Below are 25,085 nucleotides of genomic sequence, written 5' to 3' on the forward strand. Positions count from 1 at the left end.
CTTTGGAAAGAACCACAGAGCTGAGTCTATGTACCATATTATATAAAAGGTTAACTGGTTGTTAGGACCTAGTCCTTAATTGAGATCCTTTTCAGATATTCCTGGCCATATGTTTTCCTTTTTGTCATATTAAGAATTGTTTTAATTTAATATGTTCGTACGGGAAACAAGGAACATTATTCTCATACAAAAAATTAAGATAATTCTAAATACACATTCATAAAAAAAATGGAATTTATTACAAAGGATAATCATAAGATAATACTTGAATTGTCCTGGACCTCACTTCTGTCACGATGGGTATATGTTAATGGAATCCTTCTCTGAATACGGGACAAACATATTAGTAGTGGTAGACCCCAATATCCAATGATCTTCAATTTATACCGAATATTGACTGTCAAAATTTTTTTCAATTTTCAGTTAACAGCAAATACATTATCACAATAACAGATAACAAAAAAACTAAAAGCCCAATAACAGCTAACAAAGAATAAGATAATGACAGCTAACAGCAAATATATTTTCAAAATAACAGATAACAAAGAATTAAATTGCCCCATAACAGCATAACAGTTAAACCCCTTGCCCCCCTTCCCCCCCCCCCCCTCGGTAATGTAGTAATTGAAGTGAGTAAAATATATCGACTGGATTATTCGGGTTAAAAACAATAGGTTGTTTTCTTAGGCATATTATCAACACTTTAGTCAGTAAATGATCTGGTATCTAAATGTATAACAATAGCAATACCATAGAATAGAGAACCAGTAGACGTGCAATCACATGTTATTGTTTACAAGATCATGAAGATGTGCAGCTCAAAGTCTATCAAGTGTAGCATAATTTTTGCAGTATTTGGAGCAGTCTTTATTATATTAGGAGGAGTGCTAATTCCCGTTTTTCACAATTATATTAAAAAAGAAATCAAAGAGGTATAAAAAAGTGATCAAAAGTGGGTGATGAGGAAATTATAGAATGAGACAGCAACCCAACCGTCAAATTAGCCGAAAGTCATTCTTAGTCTATAGTGGAACACATTCCATTATTTAACAATAGTCAAATTTATAAATTAGATATAAACTGAATAAGCAGCACAAAAAAAATATATTCACATCTGTCATGTCTCAGTGCTTGGTCCAATTTTATTTTTAATCTTCATTAACGATTTGGCAGAATATATTGAACATAGCACATTAAGATTGTTTGCAGATGATAGTATTATTTATAGGGAAATTAAAAAAAAACAGATGACGCATACAAATTACAGTCTGACTTAGAAGCGGCTGGCAGGTGGGAGCAGGACTGGCTCATGCATTTTCATCCTGATAAGTGCAACATTCTCAGTGTAACTCAAAAACGCAAACCTTTAGACTTCACTTATAAATTACACAATCACTCTCTAGAAAAAGTTGACTCTACAAAATATTTAGGCCTAACTCTTCAATCAAATTTAAAATGGGACAAACATATAGGTAACATGACATCAAAAGCAAATCAGTCCCTTGGATTTATTCGTAGAAACCTAAAAATAGCCTCTCCAAAAGTTAAAGCACATGCATATAAAGCTCTTGTCCGACCAAAATTAGAGTACTGCTCAACAATCTGGGATCCACATCAAAAACAGCAAATTACACAAATCGAAAAAGTTCAGAGAAGAGCAGCACGCTTCTCATGCAATCGCTTCCATAACACCAGCTCAGTTACTGAAATGATGACAGACCTAAATTGGTACCCACTCGAAATTAGGCGCTTACGTTACAGACTTGTTTTCTTCTACAAAATTATTCATGAAATTGTTGCAGTCCCTACACACAACCTTTTAATACCACTAGACAATCAGGGTTCTCGCTAAGGATTTTTGAAGGCGAGTCCAGGGACTCGTCATTTTTTGCCATGGTGAGTCCAATAGCAAGAAGAAGATATTTTATTACAATATAATGTAATATTTTAGTCTCCAGGGCCTAACAGATCAATGAAATGACATTAAATTAAGATTGCTTTTAAACTTTTGCTATAAAATGATGATATTTATGTTTATTTGTGTTCAGTTTATACAAAATATTTCAATCTTAATGCATCTGTGGACTCACCAGTTTTGAAAATGGTGAGTCCAGACAGATTTTGATGAGTCCATGACTCATGGACTCGCCTTAGCGAGAACCCTGACAATAGAACCAGACATAGCAATCCGCACTCATTTAGGCAAATACAAACATCTAAAGACAGTTATAAATATTCTTTTTATCCAAGAACAATTATAAATTGGAACTATCTGCCACAACAAATAGTATCATGCAGTACAGTAGAGGGATTTAAGAGTATGATCACAGAATCTGCTCTCATCCCTATATTCTATCCCTAACTATTCTGTTATCAAATGTATATAGTTTTATCAAAATTTATTTTTTTGAATGTACATACGTTATTTTGTTTTTTCTTGATATTGTTATTTTTGATTTTTTTTTTTTTTTTCCTGCTAAAATGTAAATTATAAATTTTATAGTCGACGCCCGGCGAATAATCTTCAATAATTGAAGGATCGCTAGAAACCTAAAGAAGTCTGTAATCAGTAATTATCTAAATTTTGCCACTATTGTCTATACTAGATATAATTTATGTAGTCATACATTTTAACCTTTTATTCAAAGTAAAAATCCAATGTGGAACCAATTCTGAAACTAAACTAAAAACCAGACAACAATATTGTCAAGGTTTCAAACATGGGATGTACATGACATGCATGATGTAGTCATGTACTAGTCCAAGATTACTCTGACGTCCAACGGCTGTTTTGCCAGACAAGCTGGGGCCGTGGGACGTCAGAGCTCGTCCCATATAAAAAAGTGAACATTTGCCCACCGAAAACAAACATGAACATGAAAGTCAAAATACAGAAATCGATGGGTCTCTGTGAAAACTATTAAAATATGGAAAAATAAAGGTTGGCAGGTAGGTGAAACTTACATAAACGAAGAGATAAATGAAAAATGAACAGATTGATGCCCTACATTGTATTTATATAATTTCAAGGCCCTCAATTGGCACCAGAAGCGACGAAGCAGCGCATCTATTTTGGGTGGGCAAATATCCACTTTTTGAAATGGGACGAGCTCTGACGTCCCAAGGCCCCAGCTTGTCTGGCAAAACAGCCGTTGGACGTCAGAGTAATCTCGGACTAGTCATGTACATGTACATCATGTCATGCATGTGGCAAGGTTTAGTTATATTCTTTTTAAAAGCTCATAAACTCACTTTTCAAATGCAATGAACTAACAGATTGCAAAATAATAAAAGACTATATATATAATCAAAATAAGTACATTTATATAATGGATAATAATTTAACAGAAAACAATAAGCAATTTTATACCGACTCTTCAACCATGACAACAGGAACAGGTTAGAGTTACTGAAAACAAGCTCAAAGAAACTAACCTGGCTGCTGCCACTCAGATGTTAATTTGTGATTATATTTTAAACAATAAGATGTGATAAAGATGCATCAGTTTTAAGCTTGGACTAATATATACATGTACTTTGAATAGATTAATAATTAGTATCAGTTTAATGTTTATTGTTAGCATGGTTAGGAACATGAGAAAAGTGAGAGAAAAAAATGAAAATAACTCTTTATAAATTTCAACTTCAGCAGAAAATAATGTTTGCTTTAATCATGTTAATCATGATAATGGTCAATAGATACACCAAACTATGTACATACTCATGATGATGATCATGATGATACTGTAATTTAAAAAACTAAATCATAGATAAACAGAAATCTTCCTATATAAGCTAGTCTACTTTTCAATTATCAGATGGGTTTTTTTAAACAAAAAATGTGATACTATAGCTAGTTAGTGTGCTAGTACCAAAACCTAATTGTAATGTTCATATATATACATTGTTATTTACTGGCTTAATCATGTTAATCATAAAAATAATCAAAAGATAGACCAAACTATTGTGTATAAAAATACTTGAATGATGTACCATAACTTAATTAATGTAAATCTAAACATGCATGAACTGTAACCATGGTAACTTAAGTAAAGAAAAATCAATATTACTTAAGTATGATATTTAGTGATATATAATTTCTTTTTGTAGCAAATTCCATTAAAAGAAGGTTCAGCAAGCTTCAAAGCATGGTCAGCTCCTCCTGTTCCTATTTATTTCCAAATATGGGTGTTTGACCTACTGAACCCTTTAGAGGTAGTACAGAATGGTGCAAAACCAGCGCTAAGACAGAAAGGCCCATATACATTCAGGTAACAGAATTACTGTAGAAGCTCTTTTATTGGTTAATTTTAGTTGTCCTTGTTTATTGTTGGGCATGCAAATAATATTTTGGAAAACTGATCATGCTTATTGGGTTACTGGGGAAACATTTTTTATGTGACCTCAAAAAATGATAATGCTATAAATTAAATGCTCCATACTTCCTAACTATCTGAGAGGTCAAACCATGAACAGTTTGGGCAAGTGTGGACGTTACTTTCAAGCCTGATACATTTCCGTGAAATTGTATACTTTATAATGATACACTTAAAAGGTCAGTAAAAATATTGGCAAGTATTGCATTTATATTCGACCAAGAAATCTACATGAAATATTTAATGATATATTATAAATTGCTAGATTTTGTTTTCCAGAGAACACAGACAGAAAGGTAACTTCACCTGGAACGATAAAGATGGAACAATTAGTTACAGAGAAAAAAGATCATTTAATTTTGAAAGAGAGAAATCTGCTGGACCACAAACTGACACATTTACGACAGTTAATTTACCCATGATAGTATGTATGCTGGCTTTCGGCTGTTTTCTGCTCTTTGGTCATGTTGTTGTCTCTTTGACACATTCCCCATTTCCATTCTCAATTTTATTTATAGATTATTATGTATGGTGTCTGATCAACAACACAAAATTTATTTCTTGAGAAATCTTTAATATGATTTAAAAATTTCATACCTGTAATTAGGAATCATTTATGGTTGGGATTTTTGTGACAGGTGGTTGTTGTTGATTCTGCAACTTTTGTCGCAAAAGCGTGACATAGCAATTCTTCATTCCATCAGCATCAGCGGTGTCCACAAATGTTCACTCTGTGGTTCAAGTTTTAAAAATTTTAATAATTATCTTAAACTATTCTTGATTTGTACCAAACTTTGACAGAAGCTTTTTTTATGATCATAAGATATTATCCAGCAGTGACTTTTGTAAAAATAAAATCCTGTTTATCTGTATTTTACTTATAATTGGACTTAGTTTTTCTGCCAGTAAAAAATAACATTCACTATGTGGTTTCTTAATGGGATAGGGTACAGTGGAGGTAACAATGTAGCTAATTTAAAATGTGATTTTCCTCAACACTTTTAGCAAAAAAACTGTATAGTATGCCCTTGATACTGTTAAACATGTTAAAGGGTCTATATATATTTCTGACAAAATAAAACTGTTGATCAGAATGATGGAATGAGAAACTTCAATTTTTTTTTTTTATCAAAATACTTAAATGACAATGGTAATATTGAAATGATCATGATAAGAAATGTCATTTTCTAATTGGAGCATTTCTAGTCCCTAATCTTCAGATGGAAACCATAGAATATAATACCTGTAATATAGTACTATATTTGTTATATATACTGTAGGTAATATGTATACTCCTTTTCCTCCTTTATAGAATATCTTAAATTCATTGTGTATGTATCCAAGTACTGTAAATTCAGAAGTTATTGCAATGTTTTTATTATTGCAAAAAATGAAGCAGGGTTATCAGTCAGGGGACTTACTGAAATAAGTGATTTTTAAATCACTTATTTGAGTAGCAAATTCGAGGTTTTGTCACAAATTGGGATTTTGTAGTTTTTTCAAAATTTTAAACACATAGGTTTAAATAATATCTTTTAATTAGTGAAATTAAAAAAAAAAGACTTTTTGTTTCTTTTAAGTAGCAAGGTTTATGCCTTTAATGCTATCATTTAGCTGAAAATTCTATTTTAGTTGAAAAAATGCTATAATAATGGCTTTACATAATGAACTGATACTTTCTTCAAAGATTTTTCCCAGCAGTGGAAGTATTTTTCCTGTGAAGTTCAAGGTTTCATCTTTCAGATTATGTAATAAAATTCTACTGTTCGCGATAAAAATTTCACTGTTCGGGGGTGTTGAAATTAGTGGGGGTTATTAAAAGAATGATACTTAAAGAAGTGATTTTTGGGAAGGAAATTGAGGTCTGATACTTAAACAAGTGATTTTTATGTCATTATCCTAGATTCAGTACAAGGTCATCACCTGAAATGACCTGGTCATCCTAGACAACACAGATGTTGGTTCTGATAAGTTTAGAAACATAATTAGTCCCTGGATCATTAGTATTCTATATTTAAAGCTACAATAAAATTACATCACTTCTTCTAGTGATTAATCTGTACTACTTAAACAGGTGATTATTAAAGAAAGACAACTCTAACTTCCAACCTTTATGGAAATAATGTTACTTGAATCAGTGATTTAGAAAATCACTTATTTAAGTAAGTCCCCTGACTGGTTATAATTGCAATGATTTAAACTCACATTTTGATTAAAAAAAAATGATTTAAACATGATTTTTCTCAATATCTCAAATATTAAAATCACATTTTAGTCTAAAATGACAAAATCCCAATAATAAATACACACAATAGTTTCTGAATTTACAGCATTTAATATCCTTTACCTTATTTTTCAGACTGTTGTTGAGCTTATAAGACGAGAATTTGGTTTTATACAAGAACTGGTAGAATTTGTATTAACACTTGCAAAAGATGATGAGCTATTTTTGACTCTTTCTATAAAAGATATTCTTTGGGGATATGAAGACAACCTCTTAAAGAAGGTTCTTGACTTTGCAAAAAAAATTGGACATCCTTTAGATTTAGACGACCATTTTGGATTATTTTATAATGTAAGTTGTGTTGTTTGTTTGCTGTACATAAAGATAGATTTTCAGTTGCTTTTATACAATATTTTCCTCATAATTTAATAGATATAAATAAAAGGAGTTGTCGGGTATATGTAAATGAGACAGCAATCCATTGTGTTCTTCAGCCGTCTGTATGCTGTCTTAATTTTGGTTTGCATTTTTCAAAGAAATTTTGCTTGAATCACTGTAGATGTCATGTTAAATTACACTAGATTTTTCCAGAGGTTCAAATTAAAAAACCTTCCACCTTTGCAATTGGACTTTCGTCTTGGTTACCATTTACACCCGACTGACCTTTGTCTTGAAAGAAGATAAGAATTAAATTTGCAAACCTTATTACCAAAATATCCAAATAAACGATCTCAAAACTTATTTTCATTTTTATTATTCATGAAAGCGATGTTCATTTTGTCCAACCGCTATCTTTATACCAAAAATCGCCAACAAGTAATGTGTAAATTCGAGTAAAATTGTATCTGACTGACAAAAACAACATTGAAAAACAGTGGATGCTGGAAATGAAGATAATTTCAATACCGGATCCGATTTCGGAAGCGGATAAGGGTAATTCCTGGTTTTGGCCATCAAATACATAAAAAAAAATTCCAGGCAGGTGACAAAATACATCGATGATTATGAAATATAAACACTAGAATTGAAAACAAAAATGATATAAATGGAAAAGAAAGAAAAGCAGAAAATATTTTATACAGAAACTCAAAATTATATACTTTTTGACAAATTTTAATGTCAAAATACAATACAGTATGACAGTAATTTCCCTTATCAGTAATAAATGTTGATAATACAATGTACATATATATGTTTTTTAAAGTGTAAACATATTACTGCAATTTCAAGGGGTATTTTTTTTCACAATTTTGAAGGGCCAATTATAAATAGCTGGAAGTTTCTTACTTTTTTTCACAAATATTACAACTAGATATGATACAATGTAAGCACACTTGTAACACAATCTCTAGGGGACTTTTAAAATCGAGCTGAAGAAGTGTTAGCCCTGAGATAATCATGGCCTACCAATGAATTATCAGTCGTTGAGACAACACACCCACCCACAGTGACACCCTCTCCAATACCATGCCCCCCCCCCCCCCCAAAAAAAAAAAAAAGATTACTTGAATTCATAATATACAAGACAATTACATTTATCATGAACAACCGTGAAACTGACAATGAAATTATAAGCTAACCTACATTTGTAAAACCAAAAGCACATTAATTTTGTATCTTACCATGCTTTCTGAGTTATGAAATCTTTTAAGTAAAAATAGGACCTGGAATTTAGGTTGTGGACCTTTCAGTTTGGAGAGTCAAAGGTCCTGGACCTTCCAGTACCAAAGTTTTATTTGAAACCCTGTTTTTCTCAAACTTTTGAACTGAATATTACAAAATTTGACAGGAATGCTTAATATCACCAGAATCATTAGGGAAAATAGTCACATTTCGTTTATTCAACAAAAAAGGCTTCTTTATTCATGATCAGTATCTAGTAAAATTAACCAGTACAAATTTTGTTTTAAAGTAATTAAAAAAGTTTTCTTTTTGTTAAAAAATCCATTTTATAAGTAATAATTCACAGAGATTGTTTGCTTATTAATGTCCAATACTTGTATTTATTCACTTCAGCTGAAATAAACGAGTAAAGATATAAAATTTCTTATTTAATAGCAAAATGGTTCTGATGACGGACTTTATAGTATTTATTCTGGAGTAAAGAGTGCAGACAACTTTGCCTTTATAAAATCTTGGAACAATATGAGGTACGATAGTTATCTTTGAATATTATTGATTGACTTGTGTTTAAGGTCACTTTCAACACTATTGTGCTATAGTATTGCGGTCAGATTTTGTTGGTGGAGGAAGATGGAGTGCCCTTAGAGAACCACTGAACTACTGTCGGAAAACTGACAATCTTTTATTTTTATCTTCAATTAAGATGGGAGTAGAGTGCAGTGCACCTGCCCCATGTCGGATTCGAACTCATAACCTCAGTGTCAATATTAATGAAGAATATTAAAGTATTTGTAATAGGCAGTTAATAATGCCCGAAACCTGTGATAAATTGCATATGTTTAGTTGGTAAAAGAATGAATTAAGCAATAATAACCCTGTATTATGTCCTCGGGTCAGTTATAACGGCACTTGGCAAACAACCTCCATCTGCTACAGTTATTCTACTCTAATAGTTATGACTTTCTCATGTATGAATAAACTATTCAAAGACAAAAATACTAAAAATTTAAATTGTGTACGCAAGACAAATGTCTACATACTGTACTATATATACTTGAAGTGGGAGAATGGATTTTTGAAGTTCTGAAAATTAAAAAATTCATCTATTCGCATGACCAGTCCTGTCAGCTATCTCTATTTTGTAAAGATTTCTTTGAACTTTCTTTGTGATAATTTTCCATATCAAGCTACTTGATTGATACAGATATTATGAAAATACTATTTTCTATTCAAATTAATTGAACAAGTGATGCTTTAATCTGTGTACATATAGTTGTCTATTATATATGACAGTTAAAGTCATTGTTTTGTTTATTTCAGCATCTTACCATATTGGACCACAGAGACATGTAATGTGATAAATGGATCAGGTAAGACATGTTAGAATTCAGGATTAAATTTATATTAAGATAGAATCCATAACATTTAAAATAACTTTGAATTGATTTCTTTTTTAAAACCTGTATAAAATAACATACATATATGTAATAAAATTGAGAATGGAAATGTGGAATGAGTCAAAGAGACAACAACCTGACCAAAGAGCAAATAAAAGCCTGAAGGCCACCAAAGGGTCTTCAAAGCAGTGAGAAAATGAGACACCCGAAGGCATGCTTCAGCTGACTCCTAAATAAAAATGTTTATTATATACTTAGTAGTAAATACAGATAAATTGTATGTGTAATACAGTCAATGGCAAGCGTGCTGTATCAGCCACCCGTGATGATATTGATATCAGCACGGTTGCAAAAGCTTTATCACACCTTTAATCTGTATGACGTCACGTCATCGATTGGAGTCACTGTTGCAAAGGCTTTATCAAATCCCTAATCTGTATGACGTCATGTCAAACCTATAATCTGTATGATGTCATTTCAAACCTCCTTATCTGTATGACGTTATGTCACATAAAAAACATCTACTTGAGGTATATGTATATAATAAAGTGTATATGATATGGCTTTTTCAATATCACACACCGTATCAACCCTCAACCAATATAATCCCTCGAGCAGAGCTCGGGATTATATTGGTGTCTCGGGTTGATACGGATGCGATATTGAAAAAGCCATATGATATTCTCTATATACTAGTTCAGTAATAATAATAAGGATAATACTAAACTCCTAAATATATAAAAGAAAATAAAATTTAAAATCACACAGACTTAACAAATGCCAGAGGCTCCTGACTTGGGACAGGCGCAAAAATGCGGCTGGTTTTTTTTTAGATCTCAACCCTCCCCTTATACCTCTAGACAACATAGAAAAACCAAAACACAACAATACAAACAGTTAAACTCAGTTTAAGGTGGTACCTAACACTACAGGGAGATAACTCTGTAAAGTCAGTTAAAGGTTTTAATTACGTTGTGTTGTAAAAGGAATATTAAGCTTCTCAATGATCAAAATTGGTGTTTGTTAAACTGCTATATAACCAGTGTATTTTTTCTGACAAAACAGTTGTTTCAAAATTTTTAAAATTTTTATATTTTTGTTAGATTTACTTTGACAAAATTTTATGAAAATTAAACGAGCCAAATTAATTTTAGTGAAAGTGTTGGGTACCACCTTAAACTCAGTTTAAAAGAAGTCAGAGTCAGATGTCAGAATAGATAACAAAAGAAACTAGTAAACAAATTGACAATGATGCATAAATGAACAAAGGACTACTAGCGGTTACTGACATGCCAGCTCCAAACCTCAATTAAACCTGATTGAAAGATTATTTCTTCATCATATGAATATCAAGCAAAATTCCTATATGTATATATGTAATGAATCGATAGTCATGATAGTAGTAAAGTTAGGAAGCCCCAAAGCAGTTGACTCCATATATTAGACATTGAATTGATGTTGACAATAAAACTTGTTACTCAGAATGTACTTGCTAACATCAGCTTGTTCTGGTCTGAAGAAATAATGGAGTCTGATTAATGTCAGTTGACCCATTTATCTGAAAATGATTATAAAAGCATAAATCTTTTATGTTGGTTTTAGTAAGTTTAGTTTGAGGATAATTATCTTTTGCCTCCTAAAAAACTTAGTATTTATGAACATGACTTTTTTTCAACCCTCTCTTTGACAATTAATTTTCTCAGACCTTAAAATGTTTTTTACTTTGAAATGATTTATAAGCTAACCATTGATTCCCATACAATTTAAAAATAAATTCTGGATTTACAATATTAAACATACAAGTTAGGGAAGAAAGAAAGACTTGATATCAAAATATGATATATGATAAAGTTCATACTTAAATGTTTCTGTTTTTCAGATGGTACATTATTTCCACCCTTTGTGCAGAAGGATGACAGAAAATACTTGTTTTCTACAGACATCTGTAGGTTAGGACAGTTGACCACTATTATAAGTGCTTATCACTTTTTATGCCCCACCCCCTGTCAGTCTGTTGCACTACCAGGTTAAAGTTTTTTGGTCAAGGTAGTTTTTGATGAAGTCAAAAGTCCAATCAACTTGAAACTTAGTACACATGTTTCCTGTAATATGATCTTTCTAATTTTATGCTAAATTGGAGTTTTGACCCTATTTTTATGGTCCACTGAACAAAGTAAATGATGTGGGAGAGAATTCAGATATAGATGTAGGGTTATTTGGAGACAATTTAGCTAAAAACCACAAAAGTGTAAACATATTTAAGCCTAAAAACTACAAAGCCTGTACCAAGTGAGAAATCTTGTCAATCTTATGTTAAATCTAAATGATGTTGTAATTGGCAGTGTTTAAATACTGTAAACAAACTTATTTTCGTAGATATTTTATTTTATTACACTTTCTTGACCATTGCAGACCACTTTGCAACTACTTAATTTCATGATTTTCTAAATAACTTGATGTAGTTTTGATAAGAAAAATCCAAGTTTAACTTTTTGGCGACTATTTATGTTCACGTTATTTTTCTGTTCATTTAAGTCTTGAAAAAATAAGTCGCTCATGAAAATAAGTTTATAGACAGTAGATTATATTAGATTTATTTACAATGGTTTTAGCTCACCTGACCCAAAGGGCCAAGTGAGCTTTTCTCATCACTTGGCGTCCGGCGTCGTCGTCCGACGTTAACTTTTACAAAAATCTACTCCTCTGAAACTACTGGGTTAAATTAAACCAAACTTAGCCACAATCATCATTGGGGTATCTAGTTTAAAAAATGTGTGGCGTGACCCTTCCAGCCAACCAAGATGGCCACCATGGCTAAAAATAGAACATAGGGGTAAAATGTAGATTTTGGCTTATAACTCTGAAACCAAAGCATTTAGAGCAAATCTGACATGGCATAAAATTGTCTATTAGGTGAAGATCTTTCTGCCCTGAAATTTTCAGACAAATCGGAAACCCGTTGTTGGGTTGCTGTCCCCAAATTAGTAATTTTAAGGAAATTTTGCAGTTTTTGGTTTTTATCTTGAATATTATTATAGATAGAGATAAACTGTAAACAGCAATAATGTTCAGCAAAGTAAGATCTACAAATAAGTCAACATGACCAAAATTGTCAGTTGACTCCTTAAGGAGTTATTGCCCTTTATAGTCGATTTTTAACAATTTTTCTAAAATTTCAGTAGTCTTTTAAAAAAATCTTCTCCTGAAAACACTGGGCCAAATTTAACCAAACTTGGCCACAATCATCATTGGGGTATCTAGTTTAAAACATGTGTGGCGTGACCCTGCCAACCAACTAAGATGGCCGCCTAACTAAAAATAGAACATAGGGGTAAAATATAGATTTTGGCTTATATCTCTGAAACCAAAGCATTTAGAGCAAATCTGACATGGCATAAAATTGTCTATTAGGTGAAGATCTATCTGCCCTGAAATTTTCAGACAAATCAGACAACCTGTTGTTGGGTTGCTGCCCCCGATTTAGTAATTTTAAGAAAATTTTGCAGATTTTTGTTATTATCTTAAATATTATTATAGATAGAGATAAACTGTAAACAGCAATAACGTTCAGCAAAATAAGATCTACAAATAAGTCAACATGACCAAAATTGTCAATTGACCCCTTAAGGAGTTATTGCCCTTTATTGTCAATTTTTTACAATTTTTGTAAATTTATAGAAAATATTTTCCACTGTAATTACTGGGCCAAGTTCATTATAGATAGAGATAATTGTAGCAACAAAAATGTTCAATAAAGTAAGATCTACAAACACATCACCATCACCAAAACACAATTTTGTCATGAATTTATCTGTGTCCATTTTTTGATATGTACATAGACCCAAGGTGAGCGACACAGGCTCTTGAGAGCCTCTAGTTTTAGTTGTTGAAGACTATAAGTTTACCTCTAGATGTATTTTGCTTTTTGTATGATTGGGTTGCTGTCTCACTTGTATATACACCTATTTCCTTTTATAAATCATGTCAATAGGTTTATCAGACCAACTATTGTTTACATAAACAGCTCAAATTAGATCATTCAACTAATTTTATATATTTGTGTCTTCCAAAAATGTTTGATGTTTAAGCTTATATTTAAGAAAAACCATTCAAGATTCAGTTTGTCAAATTACATTTTTTAATTTGTGGGATTTTTTTTTTTATTTCTAATTCATTGTCATGATGCATGCTTGTAATATCAATTTGATAATACTAACATTTTTTCTTCTGTTTACAGATCTATTTATGCTACATTTGATTCTGAGCAGACCATACGAGACATAGATTTACTACGTTTTACTGTCCCACCGAAAGTATTCTTAGATCACAACCACAATCCTGCTAATGAAGGTTTCTGTACACCACATGGTGTCTGTTTACCATCAGGTCTGCTGAATGTTAGTTCTTGTAAACAAGGTAATGATTTTAAAATTGTTTGGACTAATTTATTTTTGTACCATTTTTCATGGATTCCAAGAGGAAAGATAGTATTTTCTTGGAATTCTAATTTCTTGGTTCTGCCAAATATTTTTTCATCTCTATATATGCAATTTGTGCTTAGGTAAACAATTTATTTCTTGGTTCACCTACACTCTTAAATCTACAAAAATGGTAACCAAAAAAAAACATGAAAAAAGAAGGAATCCATAGAAGGATAAAAGAAGTACCTTTCTTTTAATGTTTAAAAATAGCAAGCAATTTATATTTGGTTCATAAAGTGTAACTTACAATAGGCTTAATTTGTAAGATTGTTTCTGCAGTCTCCTGGTTTCATGCATGTTACTATTTGTCACATGATTATAAGTTTTATCCAAATGGTCACATGATTATAACTGCATCAACACAGTCACATGGTTATAATTCTACCTAAATGGTCACATAATTATAAATGCATCAAGCTACTGTGTCATGAAAGTAAAACACATCATTGTACCATCCTTTTCAATATAATTATTTTGTTAAAGAAAGACAATTGTAATTTAGTGATTGTAATTAAATTCATTTTTAGAAATAACACTTGTATTTTATAGGTGCTCCAGTTGTAATGTCACTTCCCCATTTCCTATACGCTGACCCTGTGGTACAAGATGCTGTGTATGGATTAAATCCAAATAAGATAGAACACCAAACAATACTAGATATTGAACCTGTAAGTATCTCAACATTCAATTCACAAAATGAAATAAAAGTATTTTACATTTGTTTTTTTGTTTTCAAGTTCTGGAGTTTATACTGTTTTTACACAAGTTACTGTTGGTTTAATCCTGTAAAGCAGACATTAAGAAGGGATATAATTACGATACTGTTGTCAAGTCATTAAAGATTGCATATTTTGGCGTTAATATTGAGTCACTGATAAGGTCTTTGCATCGGAACTAAACACATTATTTTTTTTAAAAACAGTTGTTGGCATGACACGGGTTATGTTCTTCTCATATATGTTATGATGGTATGATACTAAACCCCTAACGGGAAGGATTTTGCCTGATGTTCATATGATGAAATCATAATCTTTCAGTCAGTTTAATTGAAGTCTGGAGCTGGCATGTCAGTTAACTGCTAGTAGTCTGTTGTTATTTATGTATTATTGTCATTTTGTTTATTTTCTTTGGTTACATCTTCTGACATCAGACTCGGATTTCTCTTGAACTGAATTTTAATGTGCGTATTGTTATGCGTTTACTTTACTACATTGGTTAGAGGTATAGGGGGAGGGTTGAGATCTCACAAACATGTTTAACCCCGCCGCATTTTTGCGCCTGTCCCAAGTCAGGAGCCTCTGGCCTTTGTTAGTCTTGTATTATTTTAATTTTAGTTTCTTGTGTACAATTTGGAAATTAGTATGGCGTTCATTATCACTGGACTAGTATATATTTGTTTAGGGGCCAGCTGAAGGACGCCTCCAGGTGCGGGAATTTCTCGCTACATTGAAGACCTGTTGGTGACCCTCTGCTGTTGTTTTTTATTTGGTCGGGTTGTTGTCTCTTTGACACATTCCCCATTTCCATTCTCAATTTTATTAAGGTCTTTATTTTACCCAACTAGTGCAAATTAAGAAGTCATCATACATGCTCTTAAATTTGATATAACAATAATAGGTATAAAGTGTTGAGAAAATAAAAACAAGTTTCAAATTGAATGATTTAAATAGATATAGGAAGACGTGGTGTGAGTGCCAATGAGACAACTCTCCATCCAAATAACAATTAATAAAAGTAAACCAATATAGGTCAATGTATATTTTGGATAAGAAATATATATGTGCACACCCAAAAATCAACTTTCATGTTTTATATTTGGTAAGATTATATATATAGGTATAATAAAGCTTCTCAAAAATGACTTGGTTGATTCTTTGATGTGCACAATGTTTCCACTAAGAAAATATGGATGGAAAATATTAAGCAGTTTCTTTGTTTTCATGAAAAAGACTAGTATCATGAAGTAAATACAAAATGTATGACGTCATTAAATACAAATATCTTATTTAATTCATTTTTTTTTATCCTATGTATTTAAAAACATTACAAACAAATTTGAAATTGTTCCCAAAACAATATTTTTATGGACCAAAAATGGGCCTTGATGCCTCCTGCTTTCAATAGACAGTTTTTATGCTGTTATTGCTTAAAATGTTATTTTAGAGTAGTTCCCCTTTTGGTATGACCTCTCTTCAGAAAATATTGACTTTTAATTGGCTATATTCATGCAGAGGGAGAGGTTTCAATTACAAAGAAAATACTGTCTTCAAGAACAAAGATTCTTATCTTATAGAAGGTTGATTTCTCTTGAGAGGAGACAAAAACAAAAATTTGCATTTAAACTTTATAATTTGCATTTAAAGGAGCCTTTTGTATTTTTCATTTCTTATAAAACAATTAAATATTGATTTTAAATATGATTTTCAGAATACAGGAGTAGTAATGAATGCTCAGAAGAAACTTCAAGTTAATGCATATATAAGAAATGTTTCCCACATTACGTAAGTATAAAATCACTAATAACTGAAACAATACTACCGGTATGTAGAAAAAAGCTGACTTTAAAAACAAATGCGACCTTCTTGCAGAGGGTTGCGGGGGTCACAGATTTGATAACAGCATGGCATACTAAAGACATGACATATTTGGTAGCTACTTTGTCAAGTACATTGCATTTTTGATTTAGAAGAAAGATCAGAATCCAAAATACATCTTTGTGTTTGGGATGTGTGTCAGAAAAAATCTCCTGTTAAAAGTTACATGTAAGACTGTAAAAAATATTGTGTTGGGCAGGGGTTAATATCAAAATATCTTTTTTCTTATCCTGAATATGATGAAATACTATCTGCTTGGTGCTGTATATCTATACATTAAATGCTACAACTCAACAACTTGATAAAGGAAAGGCCACTAAACTACTGTAATGGCAGTCACATTACAGTGAGTTGACTGTTAGTGTTGCTCTCCACCAATTGCAACTCATTCAAAATTTTGACCAAATTGCAGTTTGTTTTATTAAACCAAATTGTTCAACTGGTCAGAATATTGAACAAATTGTTCAGTCAAAATGTGAAAGTGCAAGGTGATAAAATAAAATATACTTACAATCCAATAAGACTTTAACTCCACTTTAATGATGTTGTGACAAAATTAGTTTATCAGTTTGTATAGTTATATTATAGTCATTTCCATGCTGAAGGGGAACTGTTTATTTTGAATTGCTATAAAATTGTTCAAACTAAGCTTTCATATAGTTTTTCTTTCTAAAAGTATTCTATATTTATAAAAATCAGATATCGTTTTAAATAAAACATCATATATTCAGTAAAATATGTGTGAAATAACAATATGCTATTGATAAGTTTTCAGGGGAGATAACCTAAAATATTATTCTTTTGAATAAAGACTTTTTGAAAGAAAAGTTATTATCTCCCCCATGGAAACTTCCTACAAACATATATTGCAATTTTACACATATTTTACTGAAAAACGTTTTCTCTCAAGATAATTCTTACATCCTAGATTTTGAACTTGTGTTGAATTCCTCTGTTTTTTAAAATCATGAACATGGCAAATGGTTTTTCACCTGCAAGGAGGTTCTTACACAGAATAAGAATAAAAGCATGGCTGATTGACAAACTTCAATGACACAGTACTACCATAAAGATAATAAATAGTAGTTTATTCACTAATTTATTGATATTACACTTGCTGTAACAAATGTTATTTATGTATTTAATTAAAATACCAAATCATTTAATGTACTATTCTTTATTTTTCACATGGACAAAACAAAAAAAAACACATGATGAATCCCTTAAATGAGGGACTTCCCTTAGTCAAGGGGTCATTTTACTTCTGTGAAAAATAAAAATGAAAAATGTAGATTTTTATTTTACTGGCCTATTTTACTTACATGTAAAAATGGGAAATTCTGACATTATATTTAGAACTACTTTTCTAAATGTAGGGTCCAATTATTTTGAAAAATAAAGAAGATATACATGATATATTAGGCCAAGAACATACCAAAATTCTCGGACATGTGTTGACCATATTATACCAGATAGATCATAAGATGTATAATTCTTTGGGAAAAGTTTCTTCAAATAATATGAATATGTGCTCATTTTTACTTAAAACGTGTTTTTTTAATATCCTTACATTGAGGGGATACCCCTAGGTGTTGTTCCCAACCTGATAAAGGTCTTTCTTTGTGCATAATTTTAAATTGGAAAAGTCAACAATTATTTAATATCCTTACACATGAAATTAATTCCTGGACTATCATCTTTTCTACTGATATATAATAACTAGAATCATGCAAATAAACTTAAGAAAAAGGCATGTAAGCTCATCTTACAAATATGACACTTTTTCTAGACCACAAAACAGCACACGCAAAATACTAGTCGTCGCAAAGAATTGTAACCCTTGAAATTGTTGTCGCGCACTAAAACCCCCATGGGCACTTTCAAAACTTGGCAGGTATGATTCTATATTTATAAGAATCAGACATTATGTGAATTAAAACATTTCATATTCAGTAAAATATGTGTAAAATTGCAATATATGTTTGAAGGAAGTTTCCATGGGGGAGATAATAACTTTTCTTTCAAAAAGTCTTTATTCAAAAGAATAATATTTTAGGTTGTCTCCCCTGAAAACTTATCAATAGCATATTGTTATTTCACACATATTTTACTGAATATATGATGTTTTATTTAAAATGATATCTGATTCTTATAAATATAGAATACTTTTAGAAAGAAAAACTATATGAAAGCTTAGTTTGGACAATTTAATAGCAATTCAAAATAAACAGTTCCCCTTCAGCATGGAAATGAATATAATATAACTATACAAACTGATAAACTAATTTTTGTCACAACATCAATAAAGTGGAGTTAAAGTCTTACATGATTGTAAGTATGTTTTATTTTATCACCTTGCACTTACTTGGCTGTGGTTATCTACAGCAATTGGTTCAAATTTCTGGCCAGTTGAACAATTTGAGTTTACAAAACATATTGCAATTTGGTCAAAATTTTGAATGAGTTGCAATTGGTGGAGAGCAACACTAACAGTCAACTCACTGTAAAAAGAATATTTATTTTGTTTTTCTTATTGTTAAAGGGTTGTATGAATTTAATCTGAAAGGATGTTTGATTCTGATTATATTTTTGTCTACTTGATTGATGTGTATGCAAATGTTGTTAATTTCAGCCAAACATTAAAGATAAAAGACCACATAGTGTATCCTGTGCTGTGGCTAAATGAGGTTTGTAATTATTTATAAATAAATTTGGTGTTTTTACTGTCTTCTGATTGGTTAAAATTATTAGTTTTATTTTCAATGTTTTCAATTTTGATGGCGACACGCCCACTCTGACGTTGTGTATTCATACGCCCAGGGCTCACGCTACCAGGCGACTTGGGCGAAGAAGTCGCTTTCCCGACCGTCACTTCGCTTTCCCCGACCCCCAAAAGCGAAAACAAGTCGCCCTGTTCTTGACGATACTCGCTTTCAGTCGCTTCCGTCATCGGACATTTTCTATTTTTACCAAGTTGATGAAACATCAATTTTTTATTGATAATTAAAGAAATTTAGACCTAAACGATTGATTATCTTAAGAAAGAGGTTGAAGCATTGTCTTTGCAGTGTATAGCAGGTTATTTGATAAAAATACAGCTTTTTATCACTTCGTGCATTTCCGCAAGTTCTGGTGGTTGTTACTCGAAAACGTACATCAACCTAAATTTCGGCAGCAAAATAAGTTTGTTACTTCATTTAAACGTGATAAAAGTTGCCTCCAGTAAATGTTCAATCCATTTATTGCATTAAAAACGTCATGTTCCTTTCCAAATAACTTGTCAAACATCGTTTATTTTTGTAAATTTTCTTGCATTCGTCCGCCATTGACCGATTTCTAAACTACGGATCTGAACCGGACCAGCTGTGACCGAAATCCGTACTTTTACAATAATTACTACGGACGCACGGATGGAACAGCTGACAGAAGAATATTGATCCCAAAGGGAAAAATTACGTATTCCACACGCATTAAGAGACTTTGGTTACATCTCATTGATTGGTGTATATAATTCCCTATATTTTTTATGGATTGTTTCAAAGTTGCTTAACTCTGAGACTATTAATTATATTATGGCCCAGCTTAATAACTTTTATATTTTTTTATGAGAAACACTGAATTTCATACACAAGATAGATTTGAATTTAATTGTAATTGATATATTATAATTTCTTTACATTTTTTAAAATAAAAAAATTTTTTTTTAGTGCTAGATATAAATATTTAGATTGTAGTTTCTCAAAACCTAAGTTAAACTTAAATAACTTTTAATTTGAAATGTTACTTCAATTGTATACTCAGATATGAATTGAATAATATAAAAAGAACATTATTTACATATGACCCTTTATACTATAGTAAAATCCAAACATTGTAGCGCACCACACGAATGAGCACTTCTCTTTCAAATCTCACCACTTCTCCCTATCAGTTTCAAACAGAGAAGTCACTTCTCCCTATAATTCTGAAGTAGTGTGAGCCCTGCATACGCCAACATGTGTGTACGTTGTTATTGTTAATATTCATATTATAAAAAGTTCTTTGAGCCTTATTTTTGATAGAAATTTATTTATAATGAATGGCAATAATTTATTTTGATTTTATTGAACCATAAAACTAATTTTTGACTCTTCACATTTTACATAATCCGCTTCGCGGATTATTCAATGTGAAGAGTCAAAAATTAGTCTTATGGTTCAATAAATTCAAAATAGATAATAGCCATTCATTAAATGTTAATAAAACTTGTATGCCTACTCTTTTTTAGAACATCATCTTAAAATAGTACCAGCATAAGTAAGGGTAGATACATGTAGCATAGAGGTTGGAACAGGATTGTGTAAATCAGTATTATTTTCACTATTATAAATTATACAATTTCAACAAGCTGGTATTGAAAATTATGGGCTCCTTTTCTCAAAAGTATTACTAATCTATCAAGTATCATTCTTAATGTCCACAAGACATAAAGATATGATATACATGTATTTATGCTCCAACTACAATAGTAGAGGGGCATTATGTTTTCTGGTCTGTGGCTCCGTTTGTTCGTTCATTCGTCTGTGCGTTCATTTGTCCTGCTTCAGGTTAAAGTTTTTGGTCAAGGTAGTTTTTGATGAAGCTGAAGTCCAATCAACTTGAAACTTAGTACACTTGTTGCTTATGATATGATCTTTCTAATTTTATTTCCAAATTAGACTGTTGGGCCCAATTTCACGGTCCACTGAACATAGAAAATGAAAGTGGGAGTTTCAGGTTAAAGTTTTTGGTCAAGGAAGTTTTTGATGAAGCTAAAGTCCAATAAACTTGAAACTTAGTACACATGTGCCCTATAGTATAATCTTTCTAATTTTATTACCAAATTAGATTTTTACCTAATTTCACGGTCCATGGAACCTGGAAAATGATAGTACGAGTGGGGCATCTGTGTACTTTGGACACATTCTTGTTGTCTATTGTTTATGTTTTTTGGTTTAATGAATACATTTTCTAGTCAGTAATGTTTTGACTTGTATAAAAATAAGAAGATGTGGTATAATTGCCAATGAGACAACTATCCAAACAATACAAAGTTCAAATGAAGTGGATATAGGCAATTGTAGACAAAACTATAGCCATCAAAAATGACAAAAACCCATAATGCATGGTGGATATATAGTTTGATAACTTATCCACATGAAATAGACAACTTGCGAATTTGTGCACTTTCCAGTACAAGTCCTGAAACAATGATTATGCTATTATGTCACAATAAGAACTTTTTGTTCAATCGGGTCAACTAGTAACTCATTCATAAAAAATAGTCCGGATTGGTGTTGTAAATGCTGTTATTATTACATTTTAGAGTGCTGAAATTGATGCTAAGTCTGCCAGTGACTTTAAATCAGCCGTACAGACACCCGTCCATATTACCCAGGCTGTTCAGTATGGTTTGATTGTATTAGGAGTATTATTCATCATTGGTGCAGCGTTTTGGTTTGTCAAAGTAAAAACTAGTCAGACGGTAAGAATACTCAAATAAATTGTATTAGTTTTTTTTATAAACAATACCATGAACACATGTATCATGTGTATAGATCTCAGTAGCTTATCACCATAGTGACTGCTGTAGGTGTTTTAACATTATTTAAGTTGTATATAACAATTCAAAAGAGAAAACCATCAGCCTTATTAATGAACATATATAAATTTATTTAGAATACATACCTTCATAATTCTTGCAAAGCCAAACACAGTCTTAATCATAACTTCAATGAAACATGTTTTATTGCTACAGGCTACCCATGTCAATCATATCAAAAACTATTGAATTTCAATTGTAGAAAGAAGATGATTTGGTGACTGTGGTGGACGATAACAGAGACACAGCCCACTTAGTGGTGCAATAGTCCAGTCTAAATTAGTGCTGATGAACTAACAAAGTTCAAATATTATTTTACACATTCTAACGATTGATTCTCATTATACTGTAAAATAGGAAATTTTCATAAGGGGTTTATTTAAGCTACTTTTGCAATGCAGATCAAATCATGGAATAAAACCTCCTTAAAATAATTTGTTCTTTAAGAAGATCAGCCTAAAAAATAAAAACATAATCTGTATAAACAGGCTTGACTTTAGAAATTTATATTGAAATGACTGTGAGTCATTATAGTATTTTCCAAAACTAAAAGATTGAACATTGCTTTTGAAAAACAGTAATATTTTAAAACCAACAATCATATTTTTTTCAGGTTTTATTTTAACTTTTATTAAAAAAAACATTTACCTGATCTTTTTAAATATCCTATAATTTTACAAATGACAAAATAAAATAATGATTTAAAATCTTTCCAGTAACCTAAATTCTGGTTTAATGAGAGTCAATGATGATTTTGTTAACAAATATGCTGTGATAATGGTGCCTGTTTAATTTATGACTCTTTTTATAATGCTTTTGTATATTTGTGTTTGATTCTATACCATTATAGCCTTTTGATGAGGTCAATACATGTTTTAGGTGTCCCAATGAAAGTGTATGGACCAAGGACACAGTCAGAAGTCAATGTACTTTCATTAATCGATAAAATATGTTTTGGAAAGGCATTGTTTTATTATGACATCATATTATTCACACACTGTAACTTATCCATCAATGATGGACAGTTAACACAGTCTTTGTTTTTGTCCATGTTATTCTTGTTTGCTCTCATGTTAAATATTGGATACCTCCCAAGCCACATTTTGTGTTATGTTTTTGATTCATTTATTTACATGTAGTAAGACCAGGTCTGTTATTGTTTTTATATTAGAAACATGTGACATGGAATAATAATTCACACTATTGGATAATATGATGTTATAATTATAATGCTTACGGTACCTCAGCTAAAAGAGACTAGATATTTACAATTAACTAAACTATTGTTGTCTTCTTCTGAGTATAAGCCTTCTTTAATTATGAGCATCTCCATATGGAGTTTTACCTTAACTTTTAAGAATAAAAACATTTGTTCAAACATATTAACAGCATATATAAATAAACAAAAAAAGTGTCATACATGGCATATTCACAGGGATAAACATTATTTTCAATTTTCTTTTTTTTTTACTGTTCCCTCCCCCTCTTATTTTTAATTGATTGACTTAGTATGTTATATCTAGTCAAATTAAATTTATTAAACGGTATGACTGTAGCCAACAATTTATAGTTATTTTGTATAACAGGGTATGCTGTTCATTATTGTTAACTATTCTGAATCAATTCTTTATTTGCTTTGTTAAAAAAGAAAACAGTACATATACATGTGATATATTACAATGGAGCTGCTTTTTCTTCTGCAATAAATGAGTTCACTTCTTGTTTTTATGCCCTACATACGATAGTAGAGGGGCATTATGTTTTTCGGTCTGCGTCAGTTTGTTCCTTCGTTCGTCCATTTGTTCATCTGTTTGTTCATTCATCTGTTTGTTCGTCCCTCTATCCTGCTTCAGGTTAAAGTCCAATCAACTTGAAACTTAGTACACATTACCTATGATATGATCTTTCTAATTTTAATGCTCAATTAGAGTTTTGACCCAATTTCACGGTTCACTGAACATAGAAAATGATAGTCCAAGTGGGGCATTCCTGTACTTTGGACACATTCTTGTTAATATAATATGTTTGCTAATCCCCTGTGTAGCGTTTTATTGGTTAGTTTTCTGTTTTCCTGTTTTTTTCCCTATTGGCAACATTGATTTATAATTAATAGCATCCTTGCTAAAAGTGTTCCTGATGAAGGTAAATCCAGAAAAGGGATTTGGACACATCAAATTTATAATGTGTTATAAACAGATTAAAGTATATAAAGTCAAGGCTTTAAAAGCTACAAAGAGAACAAGGATGCAATTTTTGAGAAATAATACTGTGCCTAACCGATCACCTTTGGGGTATTATAATACCTACAGTGTTACCTGGATAAAAAATTGTCAACACAATTTGTCCATTTAAACTGTACAATAGGTTTTGTGAGAGATTATCAATAGGTGGTCATTTAACTACCTGTAGATTTTACCTGGTTGTTTTTTGCCCTAAATTTTTTTTTCAGGTAGTTAAATGACCACCTATTGATAATCTCTCACAAAACCTATTGTACAGTTTAAATGGACAAATTGTGTTGACAATTTTTTATCCAGGTAACACTGTAGGTATTATAATACCCCAAAGGTGATCAGTTAGGCACAGTATTATTTCTCAAAAATTGCATCCTTGTTCTCTTTGTAGCTTTTAAAGCCTTGACTTTATATACTTTAATCTGACCAGTTATAAGAAAATGTGTGGCCTTATGATACATATGAGCCATATTCTGTATTAATGCTTGTTTCAATCATTGAATTCCTATTGTATGTTGATGTGCTAATTGTTGTAT

The 25,085-nt window shown here is 31.2% G+C and overlaps 1 protein-coding gene across 1 annotated transcript; it reads left to right on the forward strand.

The window, feature by feature from the left end:
- The first annotated feature begins 758 nt into the window (after positions 1 to 758).
- Positions 759 to 23,921, forward strand: LOC143041925 (lysosome membrane protein 2-like). Its single transcript, XM_076214070.1, has 13 exons — positions 759 to 932; positions 4,111 to 4,271; positions 4,656 to 4,800; positions 6,736 to 6,951; positions 8,659 to 8,750; positions 9,544 to 9,593; positions 11,500 to 11,569; positions 13,858 to 14,036; positions 14,651 to 14,769; positions 16,529 to 16,602; positions 19,328 to 19,382; positions 22,040 to 22,198; positions 22,518 to 23,921. The coding sequence occupies exons 1-13, from the start codon at positions 804 to 806 to the stop codon at positions 22,581 to 22,583; spliced, it is 1,515 nt and encodes a 504-aa protein (XP_076070185.1). The 5' UTR covers positions 759 to 803; the 3' UTR covers positions 22,584 to 23,921.
- Positions 23,922 to 25,085: the final 1,164 nt, after the last annotated feature.

The sequence above is a fragment of the Mytilus galloprovincialis genome, chromosome 8 (genome assembly GCF_965363235.1).
Source record: "Mytilus galloprovincialis chromosome 8, xbMytGall1.hap1.1, whole genome shotgun sequence".
NCBI classification, from domain to species: domain Eukaryota; kingdom Metazoa; phylum Mollusca; class Bivalvia; order Mytilida; family Mytilidae; genus Mytilus; species Mytilus galloprovincialis.

Coding starts and splice junctions, on each gene's coding strand:
- LOC143041925 (XM_076214070.1), top strand. CDS start 804: ATGAAGATGTGCAGCTCAAAGTCTATCAAGTGTAGCATAATTTTTGCA. Junction 4,272..4,655: donor AAAGGCCCATATACATTCAG/GTAACAGAATTA, acceptor TTTGTTTTCCAG/AGAACACAGACAGAAAGGTA. Junction 8,751..9,543: donor AAATCTTGGAACAATATGAG/GTACGATAGTTA, acceptor TGTTTATTTCAG/CATCTTACCATATTGGACCA.